Source organism: Chionomys nivalis, chromosome 2 (assembly GCF_950005125.1).
Source record: "Chionomys nivalis chromosome 2, mChiNiv1.1, whole genome shotgun sequence".
In the NCBI taxonomy this organism is placed as follows: domain Eukaryota; kingdom Metazoa; phylum Chordata; class Mammalia; order Rodentia; family Cricetidae; genus Chionomys; species Chionomys nivalis.
Genome location: NC_080087.1, coordinates 14703726 through 14724845, shown reverse-complemented (window position 1 = coordinate 14724845; position 21120 = coordinate 14703726). Strand labels below are relative to the sequence as shown.

At 40.6% G+C, this 21120-nt stretch overlaps 1 protein-coding gene across 1 annotated transcript in view; it reads right to left on the bottom strand.

The window, feature by feature from the left end:
- The window catches only part of Tfb1m (transcription factor B1, mitochondrial), a 38321-nt gene extending 23108 nt beyond the window's left edge, over nt 1-15213 (bottom strand). The window contains exons 1-3 of the mRNA XM_057759017.1: nt 15047-15213; nt 12304-12455; nt 388-496 (exon numbers count right to left, since the gene is read on the bottom strand). Coding sequence (XP_057615000.1) covers nt 388-496; nt 12304-12455; nt 15047-15179 — 394 coding nt within the window. The 5' untranslated portion in view covers nt 15180-15213. The remainder of the gene's footprint in view (nt 1-387; nt 497-12303; nt 12456-15046) is intronic.
- Nucleotides 15214-21120: the final 5907 nt, after the last annotated feature.

Genomic DNA, 21120 nt, shown 5'->3' with positions numbered 1-21120 from the left:
TTCTCAAGTTCAAGATCAGCCTGGGCTATACGAGGAGTGACCACCCTTGGCTACAGCATGAGACTCTGTCTTAAAAAAAAAAAAAACCAAAACATATTCTGTAAGAAGGAGGGGAATACGGAAAATGTATAGTAATTTTTATCCAAATAATCAAAATGGAAGGATTTAATAAAAAAAGAAGAAAGTAGGAAAGCAGAGAAAATTACAATGCACATTATTTAATTCTGTTTAGGTAGTTTTCATATAAATATGTAAAAGCAAGCACTTTATTATGATAGGTGATAGCTGAAACAAATATCTGTGATATGACCAAAACAAAACCAAACACAGACACACATACCCCTGCCACTTCCACCAAAACAAACAAACCAACCCAAAGGCACTTACCTTCGTCCCACTGTCTCCTAATGTGGTCTGGAAAAGCCTTTTCTACCTTGTACGTCAGCACATCTCCATGGACAATCCTCAGTTTCTCCGGTGCTGCATCAGAAAGCATCTAGTTTACAAAAGGGTCAATAAAATCAGCTCAGAAACTTCAGGCAGCAAAAGCATTTAATCGCGGGGAAAAGCAAACACTAGGTGAACCAACAGGACACTGTGCCGAGTGTAACCACTGTGTTTCCACTTATCACAACAAGGGGAAGGTGACCAGTGTGACAGCTTAGGATTTAAAACATAGCATACCAGTCTAACTTGATAGTCAGAATGACTTGTGTTTCTGCACGGTCAGAGTTAACATAACATACTAAGAAACCTTAGAGTGAACTACTGAGAATCAAGAGCAAAGTATATGAAAATGAGTTAAGTCAACTGAGTCTGCATAGCAAATGTACACAGAAGAATCTGCATGTAAACCAAACTGTTAATGGACTCTTCGAGTACATTCAAACTAAGTACAGTCCCTTGCTGTGCCAGGCAGCACCTGACACTCTGAGACACTCTCTGACCACAGCATCCTTGCTTTTCTGAATCAGTCACTGTCACTTGAACAGTCCTGCTGGCTTCCACACCAGTTACTGCTCAGCTATTGCTATTTCCAATAGTCTGTTTCCTTTTCTTCTTCAGTCTTTCTTAACACAAAAGACAACAACAAGGACTTAGGACTTAGCTCAGTGATAGAATACTTGTCAGAAATACAATTCTGTGGATTCCACTCCAGGGCCACTAAATGAAACTAAAAACAACAGAACCTTAACACTCTTAGGCCTTTCCTCCTTAACTTCAGTCCTTAGCACCATATACTAAAAGCCGGCTCTTAGCTTAAATGAGCCCAAGGCTGAGCCAAACTGGGTGTGAAGTCCCCCTGCATCCAATACAAAACTTACTTCTTGATATCCTTGGGCAAGTAAAAACCATGCAGCTGAAGACACCCTCTGTTCCCACTGTCTCCGACTCTTTTACAGGTCTTTGGGACCCAACTCCCCATACTGGGTCGCCTTGTCCAACCTTAACACATCGGGAGGTGTGTAGTCTTCCTAAAACTTGATATGCCATGTTTTGTTGATACTCATGGGAAACCTGCCCTTTCCTAAATAGAAACGAAGAAGGAGTGGCTTGGGGGATGGGAGCAGAGGTGAAATTGGAGGAGCGACTAGGAGGAATGGAGGGAGGGAAAACTGTGGCTGGGTTGTAAAATAAATAAATTTATTAAAAACAAACAACCGTGCAGTAAAAGACTTCCTGAACAGAACACTGTTAGAACCGGCACTAATATCAACAATTAATAAATGAGACCTCATGAAACTGAAGAGTTTCTTCATAGCAAAGGACATCATTAGTCAGACAAAGCAGCAAGCTGCAGAATAGGAAAAGATTTTTACCAATCATAGATCCAGTCCTGAGCGTACCATGCTGAAAACGCAGGACTGACTGACAGTGAGAAGCATCACTGCTGAGGTAGACTACATGAGAAAGGGTGATCCCTACCACACTGCACACTGTCTCAGTTACTGCTCGGGGTACCCAGGCTCCAACTCAGTTGCTGAGATTTGAGAAATGGCATAGGGCTTTGTAGGGATGGCCAACAAGTTCATGGAGAATTCTGCCTCTTGGTTCTTCTTCCCTCATGTCCTTAAAGCTCCCCAACCCTCAACACTTTCCTTTTGTCCATTTCAAACAACTGCTAGAAAGGTTGAAAGGGGCTTCATGGAAGCCAGAGGGAGATTCTTTCCCCTCTGCTTTATCCTGTGTCAGAGAGGGAGACCTGAGCCAGGCTATAACACGATGGCTTCCACGTCTGCTCACACTGTGCCACGCCCACAGTTCTTGCCAGCACTTGTAACATGCTACGGCAGCCACACACGTGTAGGTTTCTCTCTCTTGAACAAGTGTGCTGCTTAAGGGAAGATCTGTTTCTTGCCTACTTAATAGAGTCCACAGCGACAGCACTGCACAGCAGGCGTAAACACGCCTTTAATAAACAAAAGAGCGCAGATTACTGCACAGCATCCACAGAGCTGAAGCGACTGCAGATGTGGCTCTCGAAATCTGTGGGGCAGAGGAATCTACAGATTTATATCAGCAATAAGTGAGGCAAGATTATACAACAGTGTGAAGTGCAGAGGTAGAATGCCTATTTTAGTAAGAGGGGGCACTTTAAATTTAGGATAGTTAATTTGACATGATTATCAAAAATAATTGCATACCTCTGACATTAATATACTCAGATTATTTTAAGCCATCATGGGTTGATAAAATTTAACTCATCAGTTTCAGATAATATGTTGTAGAAAACAGTTATTTTAAGACACTAAAAACTAAGAGAGTTGTTATGGGATATTTGATAACATTATAAACACACTGAATTTAATGCTAACATTTACCAATAATAGAGAAGGCTAAGTTTTTTTTTCTGCAATTATGCTTCACATAATTAAAACAAAACAAATTAGCATATCAAAAAACAAAGAGGCAGAACTGAAAGCTTCTGTTACACAACGTCAATATATATAAAAAGTAATTAAGTAATTAGTAGTTACAACTAAAGCAAAACAATGTAAACCTGCCTCTTTGGCATTAATTAACATGCTCTGATAATTGTTTGAAATGTTATTTTTCCATACTCTCACATACACAGCTACACACTAAGAGCCAACAGCAATCTACTTTCCTACTACAAAGCTGCATTTCTAGTCTATTTCTTCTGGACTCCCCTTCAGGTTTAACGCCCAGCCATCACACCCTAAATCCGTCTGTTTCCTCCTTGACAACTGTGCAGCTTCAGTTTTGCTCGTCCAACTCATGGCAGAGGGAATGAACTCAAGTATGGGGGTGTCTGTGGGGGGTGACAAACCACCTGAACTGACGTTATGATTATAGAAAACGCCCCTTTAAACACCTAAAGTGATACTCAGCAACAGCACACAGATTCCCTACCCCATTAGAGAAAATGGAAAAATGTTCTCATCAGGTCATGCTATTGTGGGGTGGGAGAAATCACTCGTACGCTTCTAGAACATCCCAAGTATACACTTCAAAACCTGGAGAGGGGTTCAGAGCACAACCCACTGCTAACAGGAGGGCATCTGCACAGCCACTCACAAGTCTATTATTTTAATGTCAGTTTTCAATATATTCATCCAAAACGCAATGCAAAATGACTCTGAGTAAAAGATGTTCACTAAGGTTTAAAAGAGTAGAAAATCAAATCATAAAAAGGAGAAGCACACATGTAAAACTGACTCACGCTAACACTATCAGAAGAACCGCGAGCTTCTGGCTTGCATAATGGCATATACGATTCTTACCCTGTTAGAAGTAATTATACCAAGTCCCCAAGAGAGAAAATGGTTCTTTCCATGTAGATTTTGTAAAAGGTACATGGAACAATGAAATGGCTGTGCCTTTATAAAGGTCAGATAACACAAGCAGAAGCATTTTCCCTCTAATAGCCAGAGCTGTGTGACAGCATTCTGCAGGGGGTGGAACCGTGCTTGACCCAGGTACCTTTTTGGCAACTTAAATTGATGAGAAAAGAACTCATGCAATTCTTGGAACTTAGGCAAAAATTAAAATTTCCTTGAGAACAAAAAGAACTATATCAAATAGCTATTTGGTACGTTTCCTGCCACCTTCTCACAGTAAGGGGCTCAGAGCAGCCAACACTGTATGAGCTAATCATAATTACCTTCTTCCTAATTTGTCATATAATAGAGCCCAAATACTGCTAAAACAAATACTAGCAGAAGGGCTAGGCAAAACTCTAAAGCAAACACTAGAATGATGTGGGATTCCCCTCTGTATGCTGCGAATGTGTTTTGTTACCATTGGTTCATAAAGAAGCTGCTTTGGGCCTATGGCAGTGCAGGATAGAACAAGGCGGACATTCCAAGCAAAGCTAAAGGTAAAAAGAAGGCAGAGTCAGGGAGACTCATGTAGCTCCCTAAGGAGACAGATGCCAAATTCTTACCAGTAAGTCACAGCCTATTGTCGATACATACATTAGCAGAAATGGGTTAATTCAGGATGTAAAAGCTAGCTAGAAATATGCCTGCATCATTGGCCGAAGAGTGTTGCAATTAATATAGTTTCTGTGTGATTATTTTGGGTCCGAGCAGCTGGAAAAACGAATGAGCAGCTTCCTACTATACTAGCAGAATCATATAATATGGGATATGATAAATAGAAAGTTAGAAAGTTAAAACAATGTATTGTTGTGAAGAATGTCAAAATAGATGAAGTCCACTATTCTAAAGCGACTTAAGTAGATGCTGCAATACCTGCTTTTTAAAGGAGAATATGGCTCTAGAGTTGGTGCTTGCTTCTTAAGCAAGGCAGAAGAAGCGGTAGTAGAAGCGTGTTTGCCCAGCCCCATCACGGACTCAAGGATACGTGTGACTAGGTAAATTTCCTCGGCAGTGTTGAACCTTCGTGTGTCAGCAGGTGTGGAAGAGAAAAGCGAAGCTGGAGAAGTTTCAGCAGGAAACTGGGGTCAAGGGCTAGCACAGCTCACGTCTGCACGCAAGCCTCTTTCATTTTTCAAACCCAGGAGCTTTCTGCCATGCCTATCACAAAAAGCCCGAGACAAGACTAAAACAGTCAATGATTTCCTTTGTGGCTCTAAAATTCCAGTAAGTAAGCACAGAACAAATCAGTTGAGAAGAACCCTTGAGCTTTCTACCCTAAAATGGGTAACGAGACACCAGACATATTCTCCTTCCCTAAACCCTAAGTGAAATATGCATACAAAAAGAATTTTCAGGCTTTTGTGTGTACTTTACATATTAAACACTAAGACTGTGTTTATACTATAAAATCAATTTGAATAAATTTGCTATGATGTGCCATATAAGTTCTGAACACAATGAAATGAGAATAATAGAAAGCTATATGGAAAAATGCAAATTAAATGACAGATTTCTAAATAGCCCACAAGTCAAATACAAATCAAAAGAAACATAGAGGTTAAAAGGAAAATTTGAATTTCTTTTGAAATGTTTAACTTTAGTATCTCAAAAGCGGCTGTGAAACAAAGCACTCAGCAGTCAAGTCTTCATAAACATCAGCTATTATAGTTGTTAATGGGTGACACAAATGGGAACGAGACAAATTACTTTTAATGGAATTAAAGAAAAAACATGACACTTCAAAATTTGTGGTTTTCTGACAAAGCAGAAATTTACGGTATTAATCTTTAAGACAACAGGAAAAGCTTCGGGCCAGTGACTCAGCTTCCACCTTACAGTAGCCATAGAGAAAGCAGAACAAATAAACCCAAGGTAAACAGACAGAGATTTCAGAGCAGATGTCAACAACAGTGAAAACAGAACAGTCGAAGAAATTAAAGCTGTATTTTAGTAATCAATAAAGTCAACTAATCTATAATCAGATCAACCAGAAAAGGTATACATAAATGACCTGTATCATAAAAAGGAGAGGTGGCATTACTAAAGATTGGGCTAACATTAAAAAAAAAAAATACAACTCATCATATTAACAGACTCAAAAAGAAAAACATTTCAATAAAACTAGGAAAAGGATTTTTTTTTTTGCAAATTCAATATTCATTGATTATAAAAAAGAAAACAGCATCCTTTAGCAAAGTAGGAGCAGAAGAGACCTCCCTCTGCTGGAGGTGATGGAAAATCCCCATATCACAACAGTAAAGGCTGAACGTTCTCCTGAGCCAGAGTAAGGCAAGGCTGTGCACTCCGACTCCTGTTCAATGCTGTCCTGGGGTTATTAGTCAGCGACAGACAAAAAGAAGAAACACACCCAAAGGGATTGCCTAGAATGGAGGAGGCAGAGCTGTTTTTATTTAATGACATAGTAATACAGACATAAAATAATAAGAGATCTACAAAGCAGCCACTGATAAATGAGTTTAGTAAAGTTTCAGGATACAAAGTAGCATTCAAGAAATCAATGGCAACAGCCCACTGGAAAGTAAAATAAAAACTAGAATCACGTACAAGAGCATTGGAATGCACGCAATTCTCAAGGGTAAATCTGGTGTGTGCAAAATTTGCACATGAAGAAGTATAAAAACAGTGTCAAGAGAAAACATAAATAAGTTTATATACAATATTCATAGGTCAGAAGATTTTTTTAAAAAAATATTTATTTATTTATTTATTATGTATACAATATTCTGTCTGTGTGTATGCCTGCAAGCCAGAAGAGGGCATCAGACCCCATCACAGATGGTTGTGAGCCACCATGTGGTTGCTGGGAATTGAACTCAGGACCTTTCGAAGAGCAGGCAATGCTCTTAACTGCTGAGCCATCTCTCCAGCCCCGGTCAGAAGATATTTTATCATTACTGAATTCCCACCTAAATTAATTTTTAGTTTCAACCTACTCTCAATCAAAAGACAGCGCACATAACCAGTGGAATGAACTGGACTCCAATATCAGCATCAAGGGACAATTCTACAAGCAGACAGCTACAAATGAGAGAGAGAGAGAGAGAGAGAGAGAGAGAGAGAGAAGCAATAGAATCTGAATCTCTGAGCTTTTACCTTGCCCCAACACACAAAAACCGAGTCAATTAACAAAGATCTAAAGTTAAAAGCTAAAACAATTAAAAAACAAAATCAGGAAAATTTTGTTTGTTTGTTTGTTTGTTTATAGCCCTGCCTATCCTGAAACTCACTCGGTAGACAGACCAGGCTGACCTTGAACTCCAAGATCTGCCTGCCTCTCTCTGCCTGGCACATTTATTTACTTATTTATTTTAAAGTCTTAGTAATTGTTTTTCACAAATATTCTAAAAATATGACACAAAATCGTATTTAAAGGAAAAAGCTGACAAATTTTGTACTTAGTAAAAGTTACATTTCTTTTCAAGTGACACTGTCAAGGAAAAGGGAAAAAAAGCCATAGCTGAGAAAATATCAGCGCAGCATGTGCCGGATCCATATAAACAGTGCTCAAGATTTAATCAGACAAATGGACCGCCACTGAAAAGCAAAAATACCTAAATAATTCCTCAAATAAGCACAGGTGACGAGGAAGCGATACACACGCAATCATCAGTCCTCAGGGAAACGCTAGCAGACCCACAAGAAACCACTACCTCCAAGTCAGAAGGGATCAAACAACGACAACACACCAAAAGCTCACTGCACCAGGGTGTGCAAGCACACACAGCAACTGCCACTCCGCTACATCTGGTCAGAGTGGGAAATGGGATAGCTACCTTAACAGTCTGGTATTTTGCAACATAAAATAGCATAGGCAGGACATCAGACTCGGTCTTCACTGGAGAATAGTGAAAGCATGCATTTACAAAACAGCTGCATGCAAATATTCAAATGGCCTGCTGTGCAGTTGCTAACAAAGTCCATCAAAAGGTGAGTATCTACAAAATTCGTATATTTACACAGTGGACTGTTTATACAGCATCAAACACAGAAAGCTACTGATAAATACCTCAGGATGTGTGAAAATAATTATTCTGAGAAAAAGCACAACTATTCACAGCATTAACTACAAAATATATACAAAATTATTAGTTATATATAACTCTACAAAAGAGGAGAAAAATCTTGCTCCTGATCAGCTATCCAGGGATAAGCAAAGGGAGGAAGAAGAAATCCATTACAAGGAACAAGTCCTTCTCACGACCATGTTTATCACCTTTAGTGTGAGGACAAGACCACAGCATGTCAGTAATTAGAGTATTTCCACAAGTGCGGTTTATTAAGCCTCCATAAAATTGCAATAAAGTAAATATTTATTGGTCAATGCTTCTGAAATATTAGCTATCATTATAGTTACTAACGTATGAAACAAAAGAAATTTAAGAAGAATCTGGACTCCTCACTCAAAAAGAGGCATGTTTCTGACCTTATCTCAGCTTCGAGCTCCCTGAGACATAAAATCTCCTTACTCCCCTTCATAGAGAACCCTTAGTCACAAAAACAGAAGAAAAACAAACGACTGTAATGAGGAAGAACTGTACAATGTGAGTGGTACAACATTACCAGAAAGCAGTCTGCTATCAGCAGTCACCTGGATCAATTCTTAATCACCAGAGATGCCCAAGACATGAAAGCAATAACTTGATGTTAATAAAGATTCACTGAAATAATGCATGGTGGCACACACCTTTGAATCCAGCACAGGCAGGCAGGTCTTTGAGTTCAAGGCCACCCTGGCCTACAAAGTTCTAGGCCAACCTGAACTACACAGAGCAATCCTGTCTTGGAAAACAAAAAGCAAAACAGAAAGATTTACTGAATAATTCCAAGTGTCAGGCATCACTAAACACTAGAAACAATTCTACAAGGAAAATGAGGCAAAATGCTGTTTTCCACCTATGGGCACACACCTCATCACAGAGTCTAAGCTAATCCTGGCAGCCAGAAGTGAACAGGAGTGTCCCTTGCCACAAAAATCACCTACGCTGCTTCCACATACCAAACGGGTTTACGTACCTTTCCAATACATAGAAGGGATGTTACGTGCATCACTTGATACCCCTCTGTCCTACAGCTGTCTCATGATTATGTTGTAACAACTGAATCAAGCTACAAATGGCAGACTTTCATCCAGAGATATTTTATAAATTATTACACTTTCTTTAAAAAATAATTCTATTAGCTCAGAAATCACTAAAATGGAATCCTTAAAATATATCACCCTATTTCTGCTTTTACTTAATTTTATGATTAATTTAGGACATCTAATAGAGCACAGCTTTACATATTGAAACATTCTTTACGGGAAAAAAGAAGCCTAGTTGATAATTTAGTACCTATCATTTCTTTTTAAGGCAAGTTCCTTTCTCACAAAGAAAACACTAAGAATTCATTTTGCTGCTTGTGAAACAGGTAAGAAATCAAATGTACATTTCCTGTGATTTATCCTGAATTATCTTTCATATTAAAAAGTATAAAACCTCTTAATAACCAATGTTACTATTTGCTTTGACTATCCAATGACATTTAGTCAGCTGCTATAATATACACACAGTCACTGATGACTTTATTTCCCACACGAGACACTGCTTTGTGGCACTGTCATATGCGGTAGAGATACAGAGGAGTAAAGACTCAGATCTTTATCCTTGTGCCACTTACATTCTAAAGGGGCAAGACCAACAACAAACAAACAAGAGCAATACAGATACAGTGTGGCCAGTTTTAAAAAATTGAACAAAACAAGGTAAAAAGTTAGGAGGCAGGGACTCCAGGGAGGGTGTTGGAGGAGGAGAAGAGGGTGGTAGCTGCCCCTTTAATAGTTGATCTTCACACATCTTTAATGAACAGAGGATAATGTATAAATTAACATGGAATTAACAGATTTTATTCATCTGATTAATGGGGAAGATGCATCACAGACGGGAAATCTGAAAGTGAAGTTAATGCCCTCTGTGTCCGCTAAGGACTAAAAGAATAAATACAAAGAACACAGCAGCTGTCCGTTTCTTTTTGTCACCAGATGATCCCACAAAAATCAATACTCCTGCTTCCACTGCCAATGGGGACATGGTTCTTAAAGCAAACAAAACCAAACCCCCACACCACTAAGTTTCACATACGGTCCAGAACACTTAGCATGTATCACTCTCAGAATTAAGTCTCAGCAATCTGAAATGAACTCTGAGGGGCAAAACTAGATACAAGTTAGTATCTAGGCAATTATCTCACACATGAAAACCAGACAAAACCAGATGAGAAAAATGAAAAATGAGAAAACTAGTTTTCTAAAGAAGTGGTCACAAAATGCTGTGAAATAATCCTTCTGTACACTGTAAATATGTATTGTTCTCAGTGTTAATAAAAAGCTGATTGGCTGATGGTTAGGCAAGGTTTTAGGGGCAGAGAGAATGCTGGAAGGAGGGTGGAGCCAGAGGAGTCGCCATCCAGACATGGAGAAGAAACAGGAGGTGCAAGATGAAAGAGAGGTAAGGCCATGTGACAGGATGTAGATTAATATAAATGGGTTAATTTAAGTTGTAAGAGTTAGCTAGTAACAAGTCTGAGCTATTGGCATTTATAATTAATAAATTTCCGTGTGGTAATTTGGGAATGACTGCTGAGACACTCCGCCTAAATCCTAGATTTTATTATTGTTGTTTTGGTTTTGTTTTGCTTTTGAGACAAAGTTTCTCTGTGTATCCCTGTCTTGGAACTTGATCTGTAGACCAGATTGGTCTTGAACTCAAGAGTTCACCTGTGGTTAAAGGTGTGCAACACCATTGCCTGACTAAAATGCTACATTTTATTTTATTGGGAGTTTCTCAAGATAAAGTTCTCTGTGTAGCTTTGGAGCCTGTGCTGGCACTCACTCTTTAAACCAGACTGGCCTCAGACTCACAGAGATCTGCCTGCCTCTGCCTCCTGAGTGCTAGGATTAAAGGCATGTGCCAACACGCCTAGCTAAAATCCTAGATTTTAACAAAATTTCTCAAACTATTCTAACATATACAGATAAGTATTTGAGCATACTATTTTTAAAGCATTTTTTTCTTTTTTTTTAAAGTAGAAGAACAGTGGGTAATTTTATTGTTCTGTTAAAGTCACGTAATAAATTGCTACTCAAATGAGTCTAAAGCTCAAGACTCTTTTAAAGTTTGAGAATTACATAGGAATCAAAGGCCTGCCAGTCATCAAGAGTCTCTTTTGAGGAATTTCTTTACAAGATTCCTGATATGATCTGTCCCATTGTTTGCCAATGCTTTAAAAACTCCACATCCCCCTTATTTCAAACCCTTTGTAGGAGGGAGGCCGCTAGTTAGTCCCCAGCTGCTTAGCCCCGAAATAATCACACAGAAACCATATTAATTAAATCACTGCTTAGCCCATTAGCTCTACCTATTATTGGCTAACTCTTTTTTTTTTTTCCGGTTTTTTTCAAGACAGGGTTTACTCTGTAGCTTTGGAGATAACTTTTACATATTAATTTAACCTATCTCCATTAATCTGTGTATCACCACATGGCTGTGGCTTACTGGGTGAAGGTCCCAGAGTCTGTCTCTGGTGGTGGCTCCATGGCTTCTCTCTGACTCTCTTTCTCCCAGCATTCCATTCAGTTTTCCCCACCTAGTTCTGTTCTTCCCTGCCACAGGCTCAAAGCAGTTCTTTATTTATTAACCAATAAAAGCAACACATAGACAGAAGGACCTCCCACACCAACCCTCAAACCTGTCTCCTTTAATTTCCACTTACTTGTCTTATTCTTTTCCTACAATAACCAAGACAGGTCTCTTCTCCACTGCTAACCTGTGATGGGCAAACTGAAGATACTCACTCTGGATTCTCACAATTCAGGTGAAAAATTCCCAGACCTCCATCTATTTCCCCATAAGAGCATCCACGTCTCTGCAAGTCTCACTCAAACCTCATCTATGGTTCTAAGTCGTGCAACTTCTTTCTTTATGCATAAAAATTCTCTTGTAAAAGTGCTTGAACTCAACAACTAATTACTCTTGATGAGGCCCCAGCATGTATCTTGTTCTTCTTTTATGTGTGAAAATACTTTTGGGAACCTAAAGTTCTCCAAAGTAAAAGCAATTGGTCATTATTGACATTTATTTTTATTTATTTCCATAGAACTGGGCCATAATATGCACAGCTTAGAAATAAACAAAACCATAGAAATTATTCGCTTATTTAGCATTTATGTGTAAAGTGCTTTTATTCAAACTATAACCAACAGACCATGTGGTATTCCTGTATATAACACAGTTTTCTAGACTTCTCTAGATGACAGAACTCTAACTTGTGGGCTAGGGCCTGGAGAGCTGCAGCTTGAGAACTGCGTGCAGAGGCCTCGGTCAACTTGGGGACTTTAGATCACGGCCTAAGATTTCACTCAGTCTTTGCTTGCTAAAAAAGACACTTTCAGTCATCTCACCTGTAATCCTGGAATAAAGCGAGTGTCCTTTTCAACCACCAGAAGTTCAGCAATATTGGCGTTGAGAATGGATCTTGTGATTCCCCCAGGCCCGGGGCCCACTTCATAAACGTAAACATCTTCCAGATTGCCAGCTTTCCTTACGATTTTGTCTAAAAAGAAAAGAGTTCACTTTATTATCACGGCAACTTTCCTAAGAATATCCAACAGTTACTATTAATTATTTAGCTCTCACTCTGAACCAACACATACTATTCTACATCACTGTACTGCACCAGTATTCTGACAATACTGCATTTTCTTCCCCTACCTGACCAATCAGTTCCTAAGATGGCTAGATGACCAGGTGTCACTTAACTATAGCCCTGCGACATCAAATAGCTGATTATTTTCACATTCATCCCCCCATCGTCATTGGTAAAAATCCAAAAGGAGGATGCAGACATCCCTGTTTCCCCCCAGAGTTATTTGGAGGTCAGGATGACAATCACAACCAATGCCGACTAGACTCTGAAATTTGAATTCTTGATTGTTTCCAGAAAAAGGTTTGGATTTACAACTTGAAGTTTTAAGGCCTGCAACACACATGTTGAGAAGGAACTACTATTGCTTCAGCTTGTCAAGTTAGCAGAAGCTAAGACATCACAGGACAGGGTAGACTAAGGGTTCACTGCAACTCATCACTCTGTGAAACACAACGGAGTGCCCTGGCCACGGGAAATTTTACTACTGAAAACACGCCACTGCATACGGACACTGCACAGCTCCAGTTGATGGATACTGATGATCAATTTAGGTAAACTTAAGAGCAAAATGTTGCTTACCCATTCCCAAATAGATCCAGAGAGGGAATCAGCACCCCCAACTGGCTGCTTTGGGTGACATACTCATTCTCTTACAATTCTATTATCATTTATCTGAACTACACATCAAACATCATGAAGAAATGCAAACGGCAGAGAGGAGTTCCACCCCAGGTGTGGCTTCCAAAACCAATCCTTGTTTTGTTACAGATTACCAACTGGTCTCTGAGAGGGATCGAGAATAATTTTTTCAGCGGGAGAACTACGAACTTCATATTCTCAGTTTTTTTTTTTTTTTTTTTTTTTTTTTTTGGTTTTTCGAGACAGGGTTTCTCTGTGGTTTTGGAGCCTATCCTGGAGCTAGCTCTTGTAGACCAGGCTGGTCTCGAACTCACAGAGATCCACCTGCCTCTGCCTCCCAAGTGCTGGGATTAAAGGCGTGCGCCACCACCGCCCGGCATATTCTCAGTTTTAAAAATGGAAAGTGGCAACAGGTTGGGCGGTGGTTTCATTTCTAAGCCCCACAGGAACACTTAAATGTACCCAGAGGCCAAAGATTGCAGCGTCAAATCCCTTGCTCCACCAGCGCTCACCAGGACAAGTACCTTTATCTCCTTTCACTTTGGTTCCCACAAAAGAGTGGATAAAGGCACCTGAGAACCTGGGACTTACTCCGGGGGAGGCATGCGAGAGAACACAAAGGCTGGGGGAGTAATCCACCTGACAGAGGCTTGGGCTCCGTATGGAGCAGCCATCAACTGAGTGAGCACGGTAGCACCTGCTTATGATTTCAGCATTTGGCAGGTGATGGCAAGAGGATCAGAAGGTCAATGTCACCTGCTGCAGCTTAGACACAGGAGGCTGTCTTAAAAAACAAAACAAAAAAAACAAACCAAGCTGTGTTTCAGCAGAGAATGGTGCTTTCTATTTACTATTTGCTCATGGCTGGGAGAGGATAGTATTAGCTATTGCCGGAACCAAAGAATCTAACAGAGGGTGATCTTGTAGACCTTTCTTATCAAATAAAGGCTGAGAAAACTTAAGGGGGTTAACTGTTTTGCCCACATTAATTTAATATTGTTACCGCAGAATGAAGACTCCAAGTTCGAGAAACTACTTATTTATGCCTTGTGGTCCATGCATCATGTAATCAAAATTGATATTTTTTTGGGGGGTGTCCCTTTTAAACGTAGGGTAAAATCTTAGTACTCCAACCGTCAATTAGTGCCCTTATTTGCAACCACATTCTCACAATCACATCTTGCAGAAAGCATCACTAACATGTGGAGGTACGGAAATCAACAAATACCTGTGAAAACTCAGCAAAACTTGGGTGTCAGACTGGTGACCTTCACCCTGTGTAAATCTCACCGTATAAAAGTGACTTTCAAGAGGCATTTAGAGGTCAATTTACTAAACTGCAAACTTAAGGCTGTTGCAGTATCATAGTCCAGCATTGGCACAAGGTAGCTGTTTGCACTGTTGGCTTAGTATGCATTTACAGAGCGAACATCCATTCCCTAGAGGGAGACTTAGACTCAAGAAGTGAACATTTATCCTATTCACTATTTCGGATTACGGTTTTGAAATAGGGTCTCTCTGTTTCTAACTGGCGGCAATCCTCCTGCCTCTGTTCCGCAAGTGCTGAAAGACTGCCTGGCGCAACTTACCGCGCCAGGCTAATGACGGACAGATTGGGAACAGGGTAAAGAGAAACACTAAATCCGCTCAATATAAAGAGCGCGGGAAGCAACTCCGACAGGTAGAGCCGTCCACCGCGGAGCGTCGCCTCGGCCCGAGGCTTCACGTCGCGCTCCAGGAGCAGCGAGCTCCGTCCAAGCGGTCGGGGGAGCGCTTGACTGAAAGCCGCCCGTCCAGCCCGGCTCCATCACCCGCCCGCGCCCCTCGGAAACCCCCGGGGGAACTGACGACTCCGCCACCTGTCAGCCTCAAGTCCAGGAGGAAATTCTGGGAGAGCTGCTTCACCGCTCGCAGTCCGAACAACTTAATGATCTCCCGAATGGTGGGCAACGGGGGAAGGCGGAAAGACCCGAGCTTCCCCGCGGAAGCCATGAGGCCGACACGCACAGGCCGGGCCCCGCGCCGCGACTAGAAGGTTGCACCCCCGGGGGAAGGCGGGGCCTGGAGACGATGGCCCGCCTCCGAGGCCACCTTATTGGTTGGAGAAACCTACCGGAAATGACGAATACTAACAAGAAGTCTGTCAGTACCGGGAGACTACAACCGCGTCCGGCAGAGAGCGGTGCAGGCTGGGTGCGGAGAGGGGCGGAGTCTGATGGTGGGCGTGTCTGGTGGGCGTGGCCTTGTAGCCCTGCCTCTGGGAGGCTCCATAGGCCTTTCAAGGGCTAGACTTTCGATTAGTTGCGGGAAAGATGGTGAATTGTTTCCTGTTCGCAGTTTTTTCTCGCGCCTCTTCTCTCAGCCTCAGTGTTTTCTTCTATTAAGTAGCTCAAAATGTGAGCGCCTCATAGAGTGGCCACCCTGTGTATGATGCATGGCATGGCGTGAGGTCAGCTTGCTGTTAGCTGCGGCCAGTTACCATAGCAATGATTTATCAGCTGAAGGAGTTTCACTCGGGTACCTGATCTCATCCAGGTTTGTGGGGAGCGCTAGTCACTACAATTCCAACTCTTCTGACCCACCAAGCTGAGGAGAGACCTCACCTTTTAAAAAATTATTGTGTATTCATTTTACAAAGTTGTGAGCTTGTTTGTGACTTTTCCCACATATACACATAACATACCGTGATCATATTTACTTCCCCTCTCCATTGTCTTGTTCACTCATAATAGTTCTTTTACTTCCAACTCTTTTCCCCCTCATATATGTAGTAGGAAAAAATATCTTGCATTATTCTTGTCTGAGTTTGGCTTATTTTCCTGAGGATGTTAACTTGTATCCAGCCATAGCATGCCTCAGAACTTAGAGAACTATAGGCTCTTTGAGTAGGTAAGCCAGCTGTAAACCGAATTTAGGGATTAGACTTTTGAACAAACAGCTGAATATCCACCAGATAATAGCACCCCAGCTTTAATCAATAGCAGGAGACCAACTAACGCAAGTAAAGCAAAACACCTGGCTATAATCCACTAGATTGTCTCTAGATCACTTTTCTTGTCATAAACAATGCCTGACATTTTCTGGTCAGGGTTCTTTGAAAGAATTCCAAGGGCTGTCTAGTTGTACAATCGTGAATAAAAACCATTTTGGATCTTTAAATATGCCATAATTTTATCTCTTGACTTAAGAACTTTCAACTTGGTGAAGTGTTTCAAAATTATTTGTTAGTGCTGTTTTATATTCCTTAAAATTTTTTTCTCAGTAGTAGCTTTGTGAAACAGGACACATATTGCTAACTTCAGTTTGAGGCAGGTTCGAGAAAGCCTGGTGAGGCCAGGAAAGTTCACAAAGCTAGAAGATCACGGATTCCAGGTGTAGTTTACATGTATGGTGGCTGCCGTTTTTTAAGCAATGTCCACACAGTCAGCTTCAGGACCACTCTGTGTTTAGCCTTTGGAGAGTTTCTAAGGCTCTTTCGTGCTGCAAGCTCTGCAGTATTTGGAAAATAAACCACAAAGGGATGGCATATAAAAAAAATCTCAACTCAAGAAAAGTGTCTGGCTTCCCAATGGAATGCTTTAGAATCATTCTCCCAATTGTTATAATACCCCAAGTGGATAGATTTTATTATGACATAGGCTAAAGGTGAGACAGAATTGCTCAGCAGCTTCTCCACACTTCCAAGTGGAAATGGAAGGCTTTCTCATTAGGTGGGAAAGGCAATGGAGAAAGGCCATTTGGTGCTTACCTCCAAGTACAGAAAGACAAATTAAGACTTCTGTCCTCTCTGACATCTAGGGAAACAGGAAAGAAATGGAAACTTCAGATCTTTTTCATGCATGGGAGAGTTTTACTCCCTTAGCTCTGCTTCCACTCGCAAGATGCGTTAATTACAACGGACTCACATGCTGTTTATGTTTCTGGTAGTTACTTTAAAAAAGGGGAGAAAAGCTATTGGGGAACCGAAACACTGTGGGCCTGATGAAGAAATGGAAAGTCCATGCACCCACTTTTGCTGTTGCTAGATCAGCAGGAACAAGGGGATGACTGACAATATTTCCTTACTTTAGAAAACAAAGACATGGCAGGAGTTACCCAAAGCATCGTGAAAAACCTAAATATTTGATTCAATGATCTAATCCCCATTAAACACTATACCTAGAAGGCATGCATTCAGTTTATTTTTTTAAATTCTGTGTTCCTGTGGTAATGAGATTGTTATCTCTGTCCAACTGTGAAGAAATACTGGTAAGTACAGCCATTTGTCCTACGCAGAGCCACACAGCAATGTATCTAGAGAAGACAACCTGAGGTGTCCCGGTTCCAAGTTTCGTGGCCACACCCTTCAGGCATTGTATCAACTGAAATTATTTTAAGTTGGAGAGGGAAGGAGAGGGGGAGGGGGAAGGGCAGGGAATTGGGAGGAGGTGGAAATTTTTAATAAATAATTAAATAGAAAGAAAACAAAAAAATTCCACTGTGCCTCAAAAAATTATTTTAAATCCATTAACATGTTCATTTTATGCTATTTGAATATATAAAAATATGAATCTAGGTATAGACAAATCTACAGTTTTCATATGACTGCTTAAAACACACTATAAACATATACAAACCTACACAATAACTGTGCATGGCTTTATTACTTTATAATGAAGAATGATGTAAAAATCACTACTCTTTATGTTGTCTGGATTCTTTTATTTCCAGTTCAATTCATTCATACTACAGTATACCATATATAGTAAAATGTTCTTGTAAGTTTTCTGGATTAAAACAAATCTGCTTAAAATCTGTTTCTTTATCACCCGGGAGAACATGGGAGGCACATATTGTGTCGGTTTCTGCTTTCATTAGCTTGGGAAACAACTGAAGTTGAATCATTTGGCACTAAGGCTGTCAGAAGTACACGTACTGTATGTCAATCATAAGAAGGATGTTCAGATGACCTAAGATTTATCATATGAACGTTTTAAAGTAGAGATTTCAACCTAAAAAAAAAATCACATGGTCATAAACAGCATTTTTGATTCCTGAGAATTTGTCCCCAGATCTAACTACGGACTCCACCATGCCGTCTTCAGTAATCTTCATTTGTGCGGTGATGGCCCAGTTACAAATCTATGTCCCAGGCCACTTCATCAGCTCTCATTTAAATCCTTTGTTAAGTTTCCCAAAGACATCCAGTCTTTGCCCCCTTGCTATTAAGTGCTGGAGTTGAATCTAGAATTCAAATCTTTTGATTTTTACTTTTTTTATTAACCTCACATTAAATAATTATTGAGTAAAATAAAAAAAAATCTGTCTTTGGAAAGTCTTCCAAGTTTTTAATAATTCTTGAGTTCTAGTTTTTAGCATCATAAATATCTGATCTTAAGCCTTTGAATTTCAGAAAATTATGCATAACTCTCTGCAAAAGCCTGTGAAATCAGCAGGGGGTGTTTTAGTAGTATATTATCCCTTAAAAGAGAGCGATGCAGTTTCATCAGTTTTGAAGCTTTGAAGTAGCTGCTTCATCTAGATACAGATTTTAATATGCTAAAATATTATAATTAAAACAGAAGTCGCTAGCCCCACCTATCTGTGAAGAGGAAGCACTACAAGTAATCCATACTAAAGGATAATGTAGACTTGTGATTTGCATGAATCCCAGAATAGCAATATAGGAAACTTATTATTTTAGTTATCTATTTTAATGAAAATGCATGTGACTTTATTGATATTGGTAATTTAGTGTCTGTGGGAAAAATGCTAATTTTAGCAGACTGTCATTTTGTAGTTCCCTAGAAGATACTTGAAAACCGCAAAGACCCATATCTTCCTGTCACGTGGGAATTTTCAGAGAAAATTAAATGTGATTTGGAATTACCAAATTGGACTTTATAAAATGTCTATTTTGGTTTGTGAAGTGCCCTTTTCGGATAGTATTTTATAATTCTATAATATGACTCAATGCTCTGGATAAACATTAAGGGCTAGACTTACCACACATTTAATATTTTAAAAAATGGCAGTTTGATGCCCATTGTCCTCAAAGGGAGCTTGTGCCCTACCACGAGGGAAGAAGAAATAGGATAATACTGAGAGGGCTGGGATAGAAAGCAGGGCACCCCCGGGGAGTAGCACAGGCTCTTAGCCCGAGGGCCTAGTGCCACAGGACACTGTTTTCAAAAAGATGGTGTTTATCACTATTCCAGGCAGTATTTGGAAGATTGCTTATTGACCTCAAAGATTCTAAGAAAAAGACGAAAGTGGGCAGCCCTTTTAACTAAGGATGACTAGGAAGACTTGGAGAACATGAGCAGCTTGTTTTTCTCACAACAAAGCAAATCTTACATGGATGAACAATAAACCAGCAACTGATACAGGCATTGTAAGGATCAGTCTTTATTATCCTTGAAACTCAACATTTCATTGACAAAAATCTTAGGAAAAAGTAAAATTATGAATATGAATGCATTGGCAATGAAGATGTACTGTCTCTTAGAAATGTGATGTGGACGCCATTGCTGCATGACTAGGGGTCTGGGTTCACTAGTTCAGCTCCTGCTCCCTATCTGGTAAGGGGTATGTGAGCAGGCTAGGGAATAAGACAACATTTATTCCTTTCTCTCTGTCTCAGGTTCCTTATTCTTGCTCTTTCTACCTCTATATTCAGACCAAAATGTGTGTATTACACCTTAGGTTAACTCAGTACCTGCTGGAAAACCACTGACTTTTTTTTTTCCATCCAACTAATGAGGGGTATGTACAGGTGGAAAAAGGATGGGGATCTTTGCTTGACTTAATTCTTTAAAATTACATTGCATGCGTGCTTGTATATGTGTGTGTGCATGTATGTGTAAGCATATGTGTGCATGTGTAAGTGTGTCTATGCATGTGTATGTGTGTGCATGCATGTTTATATGTATAGGTGCATGTGTGTGTGCATGCCCATGCGTACTTTTGTGTGTTCATGCCATGGCACACATGTGGACATCATGGATAACTTGTAGGGGTCTGTTGGAATGAAGTAAGATTGTCAGGCTGGGTGGCAAGTGCCTTAATCTGTTGAGCTCAACTTTGAGTCAGAGGCACAGAGATTTCTGATGTGCACTTTGGTCCACTGGGGGTCAGGACTTTGAGACTGCTGGTGGACTGTCCATATTACTCTGCTGCTACACTTTCTTTTTCTTAATTATCCCCAAATTATCACTCTCTTCACTGTCCAATTCGAGTCATCCTTCCCGTCCTGAATTTCAGTTGCTTGTGTAAATAACATAGAAAACACGTTCTATTGGCAGAGTTACCCATCAGCTGGCTGGAGGAGGGGTCTCCTTTTGCTTGTGCTAATTGAACTCATGGGCAGTCAAGGAGAAGCTTTCTAAAGCTTGTCTCTGGCAGCTGTTCCCCACCCTCACCCCCATACCCACTTGTGCCTGTAGGAGGTAGACAGAGAACAGCAGCAGAAAGTGGTGCCCTCTAGTGTTGTAGTTCCTTCAGGCCTTGAGTATTGTGCCAGCTGGTGCCCTGAGAGTTATGGTCCTCCTGTGGACTTAGGCTTCCTCATTCCCTTCTTGTCATTGATGTCACAGCTTCCAGGCAGGTTTAGGTACTGGGAATCTCTTGGTCATCAGCAATGCCTGTGAAGTTGAGAGTCCTTAATTCTTTTTTGTTTTGTTTTTCGAGATAGGGTTTGTCTGCGTAGCTTTGGTGCCTATCCTGGAACTAGCTTTTATAAACCAGGCTGGCCTTGAACTCACAGAGATCTGCCTGCCTCTGCCTCCCAAGTGCTGGGATTAAAGGCGTGCGCCACCGCCACCCAGCGAGTCCTTATTTCTTAATAACAGCAAGTATCACAGCTCTTCTTCCCGGGCCTCACATTTGACAGCCCTCTGGAACTTCTCTGACCCCCTCCCCCCCTACAGTTTGTCTTCTCTGGCTCCTTGCAGCC